At 49.9% G+C, this 8,851-nt stretch overlaps 1 protein-coding gene across 4 annotated transcripts; it reads right to left on the bottom strand.

The window, feature by feature from the left end:
• Positions 1-2,501: 2,501 nt before the first annotated feature.
• LOC128341047 (repetin-like) lies at positions 2,502-7,637 on the bottom strand. Of its 4 annotated transcripts, none has more exons than XM_053287079.1 (2): positions 4,284-7,637; positions 2,502-4,175 (listed from the first exon to the last, which is right to left on the bottom strand). In XM_053287079.1, exons 1-2 carry the CDS (start codon positions 7,368-7,370, stop codon positions 2,772-2,774), a joined length of 4,491 nt encoding a protein of 1,496 aa, XP_053143054.1. In that variant the 5' UTR covers positions 7,371-7,637; the 3' UTR covers positions 2,502-2,771. The 4 variants fall into 4 exon arrangements, with proteins under 4 accessions (XP_053143054.1, XP_053143055.1, XP_053143056.1 ...); XM_053287080.1 differs by having other exon boundaries at positions 2,502-4,139; XM_053287081.1 differs by having other exon boundaries at positions 4,320-7,637.
• Positions 7,638-8,851: the final 1,214 nt, after the last annotated feature.

Below are 8,851 nucleotides of genomic sequence, written 5' to 3'. Positions count from 1 at the left end.
GCCACGTGATGGGTCTAGGGATGGTCGAGCACATCCTTTGCACTCAGAGGCCAGCAGATCTGGGCAATCTCTTTCTCAGCTCTGCTAGCTGGGTTCCCTGTTTAACTTGATATGCCAGGGATGGGACTGGGACCTTCGGATGCAAAGTACAGACTCTACACCTGAGCCTTCTGATTATTTATATGTTTGGCACCACACATGTAGATGAATTGCAAGGACACCTTATTTACACGCTTGGCACTACCATCATTTAGAACAGGGTTCTCAAACTTGGGCTGATGGCCATCATGGCATCATTGTGTGCATGAACAGTAGCAAGAATCCTCAGCCTTGAGTGCCCAGATGTTGTGGAACTCCCATCATCTTTCCAAGCCACAATGTCCTTCCCAAGGTGGAACCCCTGAACTGAAAGGTCTGTATCATGACCCTTCATAGGAATCGGGGCTCCTGGGTGTCGGTACAGACCCCACATGCATAGGGTTGTGAACCTGTTGATCTGTACAGCTATTCCCACCTAGCTAAATGTGCGGAAGTTGAGGGCAGGACCAACAGACACCCAATCCCTCTCCACATGTTCTCTCAGCATGTGGAACCAAGGATTAGGACAGGGCTATGCTTTCCTCTGTGGGCTGAAATCTCTAGGAACTAGCAGCAAATGTCAAGACAATCAGATGGCTTGCATCCCAAACCTGCTTTCCCCACCTCAGTAGCAGGACCCACAGAGTACAAAGCCCAAATCATATGCTTTCTTTGAGACTTCCATAAGGAAAGGACTAGAGGTCTTTGCTTGAGAATACTTTGAAGCATTGCACCAATTAAAGTCTTTGGGCTTAGAAGACCAAGGAATTTTCAAAAAAGAAACGTAGAGACTATGACTGCTCCCCAGTGTTTGCTCGAACAGAGATTCCCAGATGTTGTTGACTACAACTCCCAGAATCCCCAGCCAAAGGCCATTGCAGCTGGGGATTGCTGGGAGTTGTAGTGAACAACATCTGGGAATCCCTATTAGAGGGAACACTGGTGCTCCCATGAGGATATTTTGAAGTGTTGCTTCCAGTTGAAGTTTTTGGATTTGGAAGACCAAAATATCTTCAGTAAAGAAAACAATACAACCATGGGTGCTCCTTGGTCATTTGGACATTTGACTTTTTAATTTTTTGGATAATCTATGAGTATTTCCTCCACTTGAAAAAGATTTCATAATGTTTATACACCAGGTTACCATTATGGAGTTGTGGAATGGATTTATATAAGAAACTATTTTATCTACTTATGGATGATCATAAGAATTTAGATCTCATGTATTCATATTATAATTGGGATATTTATTTGTATGAATGGTTAGTAATTCAGTGTGACTCAGTGTGTGGCAGCCGTTAAAAAAAAGGCCAATTCCATGCTAGGGATCATTAGGAAAGGGGTTGAAAATAAAAATGCTAATATTAAATTGCCCTTATAGAAGTCCATGGTGCAGCCACATCTGGAGTACTGCGTACAGCTTTGGTCACCGTATCTTAAGAAGGATATTGTAGAACTGGGAAAGGTGCAGAAGAGGGCAACCAAGTTGATCAGGGGTCTGGAGCAGCTTCCTTATGAGGCAAGAATACACCACCTGGGGCTTTTTAGTTTAGAATGAAGACTGAGGGGAGACATGATCGAGGTGCATAAAATTATACATGGAGTGGAGAGAGTGGACAGAGATAATTTTTTCTCCCTCTCTCACAACTCTAGAACCAGGGTCACCCCATTAAACTGAAGGTCGGGAAATTTAGGACCGACAAGAGGAAGTACTTTTCACACAGTACATAATTAATCTATGGAATTCTCTGCCATGGGATGTGGTGATGGCCAGCAGCTTGGATGGCTTTAAAAGGGGCTTAGACAAATTCATGGAGCACAGGTCTATCAATGGCTACTAGTCTGAGGGCAATAGGCCACCTCCAGCCTTCGAGGCAAGATGCTTCTGAATAGGGATGTGCACGAAATGGTCCAGAGGCCATTGTATAGGCCTCAGAACTGGTTCGAATGAGGCGCAGTTCGAAGGTTCAGCACCGTGGGGTGGTGGTTCTCTAAGGGTGTGGGGGGTGCACTTTCCCCTCCCACCGCTTTCCCCCCACCAGTGTTTCTTTTTTAAAAAACTTCTTGGGGTGGCAGCATACCTCCCTGCTGCCCCTGCCCCCATTTTCGGCCAGAAGTACCACATGCGCACGTCGCGCGCATGCGCATGTCGGACGTGCGCACATGTCATCAGATGCATCAGATGTGTGGGCGTGGCTGATGCGTCAGAGGCGTCAGATGCGGGGGCGTCTGACATCAGATGTGGGGGCGTGGCCACTGCATCTGACGTCTGACATCAGAAGCAGGGGGCAGGGCCGAGGGGCCGCGGCTGTGGCCGCAAACGGGCCGCCTCCAGCCTCCCTACACTATTGCTTACAAAGGTGGCCTCTGTCACCCCCCCAAGGGCAACAATGTTACAGACTTCAAAGGAAACAGAGAACCTCCACATTTTCCCATTTGTTTTAATTCTGCTTTCATCAGCCTAAGGCTGATGTTCTTGATGAAAGAGGCCCACCATATTCTCACCAACTTTCCTTTCACCTCTCCAGCCAATCTCATTTTCAGGAGGACAGACTAATTTTTGATGTCACTTCTCTCCTTTGGGCACAGGTAGTTCTATCAGGTCTCTACAATTCCACAAACAGCTCATGACATGCAGGATGAGTCTTAATGATTCCATATAAAGTCCTCCTCCTCTTTCAGATGATTACATGTTATTCCCCGGGCTCAAGAATTCCAATATTGTTTTCTTTTGGTGAAGGGGATGCTCCTGTGTCTTCTCTCAGGTTCTGAAAGGAAGACTCATCTGTCTGCAGACACTGAGATTCTAGATGCCTGCCTGTTCTGGTGTTGATCCAACTCCCTTCCATCATAGAAACAGAACTGTATGTCCGCTGAGATTTTTTATCATCTGCGTCTGCAGCTTCTATGCTCTGCAGGGTTGCCTCACTCAAGCGGCGACTTAGCAGTTTCTCAACATCATCTGTGCCTTGCAGTTCTTCTCCCTGAGGTTGCTCTGGACTATCAGCCTTCTGGCTGTCAAGGTGCAATTCTTGACGTGAGGCTTGCTGGCTGCCACGGTGCAGTTCTTGACATGAGGCTTGCTGGCTGCCACGGCGTGATTCTTGACGGGAGCCTTGATGGCTGCCATGGCGTGATTCTTGACGGGAGCCATGTTGGCTACCATGGCGTGATTCATGACGGGAGCCTTGATGGCTGCCATGGCGAGATTCTTGACGGGAAGCTTGCTGGCTGCTATGGCGTGATTCTTGACGGAAAGCTTGCTTGCTGCTATGGCGTGATTCTTGGCCCAATGCTGGTTGCTGGTCTTTATCAAATTTCTCTTCGGTTGCTGTAGTGCTTTGAAATGTTTCTTCAACTTTGGGCCCGACTTTTTCAGCCTCAAGCTCTGATGGCTTTGGAGCTTCTCCTACATCTCCAGAAACTTCCAACTTTGTGTGACTGAGCAGAAGGCAAGAAACACTTGTTTGCTGATAGTGGCTTACCAAAAACGTGCCAGTTTTTCTGTTTAGCCAAATTCCATCTTCTAGAGAAATTATGCTGTATGTCTGCAGAGCTTTATCCTCTTCTGACACTATGCTATCCAGAGTTCCTTGGCTTTCAGATTTTTCTGGGTGTTCAGTTACTTCTGGTAACTGAACAGGTTGCTGACTACCCTGTTGGGATTCCTCCTGTGCAACTGGCTGGCTGTCCTTTCTGGATTCTTCCTGTTGGCTGGCCTTCCGGGACCCTGGCACCTCTTCCTGTTGGCTGGCCTTCCGGGACCCTGGCACCTCTTCCTGTTGGCTGGCCTTCCGGGACCCTGGCACCTCTTCCTGTTGGCTGGCCTTCCGGGACCCTGGCACCTCTTCCTGTTGGCTGGCCTTTCGGGACCCTGGCACCTCTTCCTGTTGGCTGGCCTTTCGGGACCCTGGCACCTCTTCCTGTTGGCTGCCCTTTCGGGACCCTGGCACCTCTTCCTGTTGGCTGGCCTTCCGGGACCCTGGCACCTCTTCCTGTTGGCTGGCCTTCCGGGACCCTGGCACCTCTTCCTGTTGGCTGGCCTTCCGGGACCCTGGCACCTCTTCCTGTTGGCTGGCCTTCCGGGACCCTGGCACCTCTTCCTGTTGGCTGGCCTTTCGGGACCCTGGCACCTCTTCCTGTTGGCTGGCCTTTCGGGACCCTGGCACCTCTTCCTGTTGGCTGGCCTTTCGGGACCCTGGCACCTCTTCCTGTTGGCTGCCCTTTCGGGACCCTGGCACCTCTTCCTGTTGGCTGCCCTTTCGGGACCCTGGCACCTCTTCCTGTTGGCTGCCCTTTCGGGACCCTGGCACCTCTTCCTGTTGGCTGGCCTTTCGGGACCCTGGCACCTCTTCCTGTTGGCTGCCCTTTCGGGACCCTGGCACCTCTTCCTGTTGGCTGGCTTTTCGGGACCCTGGCACCTCTTCCTGTTGGCTGGCCTTCCGGGACCCTGGCACCTCTTCCTGTTGGCTGCCCTTTCGGGACCCTGGTACCTCCTCCTGCTGGCTGCTCTTTCGTGACTCCTGTTTAGGAGGCTGCTCCACTTCTGCTTCATCACCCTCATTATGGGCTGGTTCTTGTTTTTCAGTCTCTTCTACCTTAGTCTCCTCACCTTGGGATTCTTCTTTCTGAGGGGACTCTCCTGCTTCAAGACCTGATCCATCGCCTTCAGGGTGAGGGGGTTCCAGATGAATACCATATATCTTTGCCAGATAATCCATGAACAAACTCTCACTAGTTTGTTGACTTGTACTTTTCATTTCTACACTAGTTCTTCCACCCACAATGGCATCTTCCTCATCAGCAAAGTCCTCTGCAGGTAATGAAGGTTTTTGCTCTAGCTGGGCTTCTTCACATTCTGGCCCTTGTGGCTGTTGGCTGCTCTGAGGTCCCTGTTTGATTAATTGTTGGCTTCCATGGCGAGATTCTTTAGTGTCTGGTTGCTGACTGTCATCCCTAAATTCCTGCTGTTCCAATTGTTGTCCCTCAGGTTCTGATTCTTGTACCGCCTGCTGTTGACCCTCTGGTTCTAATTCCTGTACCTCTGGCTGTTGATCCTCTGGTTCTGTTTCCTGCACCTCTGGCTGAGAACCCTCTGGTTCTGTTTCCTGCACCTCTGGCTGTTGATCCTCTGGTTCTGATTCCTGTACCTCTGGCTGAGAACCCTCTGGTTCTGTTTCCTGCACCTCTGGCTGAGAACCCTCTGGTTCTGTTTCCTGCACCTCTGGCTGTTGACCGTCCGGTTCTGTTTCCTGCACCTCTGGCTGTTGACTGCCACGCCGGGATTCTTTCCCTTCCACCTGTTGACTGCCACGCCGGGATTCCTTTCCTTCCACCTGTTGACTGCCACGCCGGGATTCCTTTCCTTCCACCTGTTGACTGCCACGCCGGGATTCCTTTCCTTCCTCCTGTTGACTGCCACGCCGGGATTCCGTTCCTTCCACCTGTTGACTGCCACGCCGGGATTCTTTTTCTTCTACCTGTTGACTGCCACGCCGGGATTCCTTTCCTTCCTCCTGTTGACTGCCACGCCGGGATTCCGTTCCTTCCACCTGTTGAGTGCCACGCCGGGATTCTTTTCCTTCTACCTGTTGACTGCCACGCCGGGATTCCTTTCCTTCCACTTGTTGACTGCCACGCCGAGATTCCTTTCCTTCCACCTGTTGACTGCCACGCCGGGATTCTTGAGCTTGTGCACTGCTGACACGAGCTTCTGCTACTTCCACTGTTTCCATTTCTGTATCTCTGGGCGGAATGATAGCTTCTTCAGTAGTTGTCACTTTTTCTCCAACATCGCTGACTGCCTGGGGTACTTGACTAGAACGAAGAATATCTGCAAGGGGTTTTCGTTCCCAAACTTTACTTGTCTGCTGACCTGAGCATTTCACCAGCTTTCCTGTTTTGCTGCTGACCCAAGAAGCCATACCAGATAGCTGACTTTCACGCCGGGATGCCTGACCCTTTGGCTGTTGGCTGCTGCGTTGGGCTTCCTCCACAGCAGACTGTTCCACTTTTGTATCCCCAGAAGAAATGTGAATTGCTTCCTTCTCTGCACTTCTGCTTTTCTGGGGCACTTGACTAACAGGGCTTAGAATTTCAGCAAGTGGTTTATATTCCCAAACTCTACTTGTCTGTTGGCCTTTGCACTGCATAATTTTACCTGACTTTTGGCTGATCCAGGTCATGTCCTCTTTTCTTTCAGCTTCATTTATAGGTGGTATTCTGGAAGACTTTCGGCTTTGTGGGATCTGCTGACTGCTACGGCGAGATTCCTGGGCTAGGGGCTGCTGGCTATGCTGGGATTCCTGGCCTTGGAGCTGTTGACTATGTCGGGATTCCTGGCCTTGGAGCTGTTGACTATGCTGGGATTCCTGGGTTAGGGGCTGCTGACTATGCTGGGATTCCTGGGCTAGGAGTTGTTGGCTATGCCAGGATTCCTGGCCTTGGAATTGTTGACTATGCTGGGAGTCCTGGGCTAGAAGCTGCTGGCTATGTCGGGATTCCTGGCCTTGGACCTGTTGACTATGCCAGGATTCCTGGCCTTGTACCTGTTGACTATGCCGGGATTCCTGGCCTTGGACCTGTTGACTATGCCGGGATTCCTGGCCTTGGACCTGTTGACTATGCCGGGATTCCTGGCCTTGGACCTGTTGACTATGCCGGGATTCCTGGCCTTGGACCTGTTGACTATGCCGGGATTCCTGGCCTTGGACCTGTTGACTATGCCGGGATTCCTGGCCTTGGACCTGTTGACTATGCCGGGATTCCTGGCCTTGAACCTGTTGACTATGCCGGGATTCCTGGCCTTGGACCTGTTGACTATGCCGGGATTCCTGGCCTTGGACCTGTTGACTATGCCAGGATTCCTGGCCTTGGACCTGTTGACTATGCCGGGATACCTGAGCTAGGAGTGGCTGACTCTGCCAAGATTCGCGAGATAGCTGGCTACTGCGAGATGTCTTTTTGAGGGAGGTTAAGCTGCTGGCTAGACTGCCAGGAGGGAAGTCTGTCTGCTCAGTTTGGTCCCTTAGTTCTTTACGCCTAAAAACGCTCACTTTGCTGTCAGTCTGCAGAGTCTCATCAAGCAAATCCTTAACAGAAATGGACATCTTGAGGGCATCTTGCTCCATTGCTGGGCCAGTATCTCCACTTTCCTGGGGTTGTGTCACCTCAGTGTTGTTCTCCTCCTTGATGTCATCATTAGGTTTCTGTTCCTCAGTATCAAGCTTTTCTTCACTTGCTTTATCACTTTCGAGAACTGCTGGACCAAGAGTAAGCTCAGGCTCATCCATTCTTCTTCCACCTGCACAGTTACACCAGGCTGTTTGATCTACAAGACAAAGATTTCCAGTGTTTCACTTAGTGCCAGTTAATGGATCTGGTGGCACACTCCTTATCTTTCTGCTGTTGTTTCTTTATTCAGGGCTGATTTTGACTGAAACAATCCCAAGGCTCAGATGGATTCATGGCTCTTGTATTAAAATCAATAGTCTTCCAGTTTAGTGCTTCATTCTGTGTGTAGCATCTCCCTTCCACCAGCGTCTTCCTTTCTTTCTGTTGCTAATAACTACTGTGTGGTTCTAGAAGTGTCAGAACTTGGTTGCCATAGATATGTGACATCACTGATCATTCTGCTCCCTTCAGCCTTTCATTTTGTAATCCATACGATTGGAAACAGGGCTACAGAGAGAAATATATGCTTGGGAAGTTTGGAGACAGGATCGGATCTAATATTTTCAGGTGGTAGTAAGTGTGACTGAGTGGCTAAACTCTTGGGTGTCAGTCATGAGGACTGTGCTGTTTCTTGTTAATCCATTCCTTGGTCCAGGCTCAGCTTTTGAATGGGGCTTTATTACTTGTACTAGTAATTTTAAGCCCGTTAAAATAACGGGCGCTAGTAGGGCTGTGTAGATATGTCTGTCTGATCTATATCTCCTCAACAGCAAGGGATGTGGAATTTTCTCTGTTATTGGCCCCTTTTTTAGTAAGTCTTTCGAAGTGTTAATTTGCAAGGCAAATCTTTCACTGCTCACTGTGTTGAGGATCTAGGCCTGAGAGCTGAAGTGAGAAGTGTTTTCTATTGTACGCTGTGGAGCGCCAGGGCACGGCCGGCAAGTCAGAGGCACTGGTTTATGGTTTTTCTATTATGTCAAGTTTCTTTCTTTTCCTTCAAGTTTCAAAAATTTGTGTTTGGCCTTGAATTGAGTCACCTCATGGTCAAACTACATTTTACAGGGTGATGCTTTATTTTCCTTTTATTTTTTGTTTTAACGGGTTTCTGTTTTCAATCTTTTTTTTTAAGCTTATCTTTCAAATCACTTTATCTTCGTGATGAGCAAGCAGTGCTCTAAGCAGTGCTTCTCCCCTCAAAGTCTTTTTGTCTGTTTTTCTGGCCAGCAGTCGTGGAGGGGTAAGGAATGGGTGCTTTGCACTTTCTCCCCTACTCGCGGTCTTACTGGGTGATTCTGGGTGGCAACCCCTGAGCGTGTCCAGAGTGCCTCTCCCTCTCCCTCGTAAGCTCCGTGCTTTAGTGTGGAGAAGGGCTTCCCTCCTGGGTGGACGGCTGGCTCCACGCAGAAGGTTTTTAATCTCGGCTGCTGCTGTGTGATTGTGGCACTGAAGCAGTCTTGTGGCGGCGACCGTTGGACTGTGCGCATGCGTGAATAACGGTCCCCCCCCGCCCTTGGCTGTGTGTGTGTGTGGGGGCTTCTTCCCGCTCCATTTCCGGCCGGCGGGGGGGGGGGGGCAGCTGTGGCCGCTGCTATTGTTTGTG

This window comes from Hemicordylus capensis, chromosome 1 (assembly GCF_027244095.1).
Source record: "Hemicordylus capensis ecotype Gifberg chromosome 1, rHemCap1.1.pri, whole genome shotgun sequence".
Taxonomy (NCBI): Eukaryota; Metazoa; Chordata; class Lepidosauria; order Squamata; family Cordylidae; genus Hemicordylus; species Hemicordylus capensis.
The sequence above is the reverse complement of the archived record's forward strand: the minus strand, read 5'-3'. Positions and strand labels throughout refer to the sequence as shown.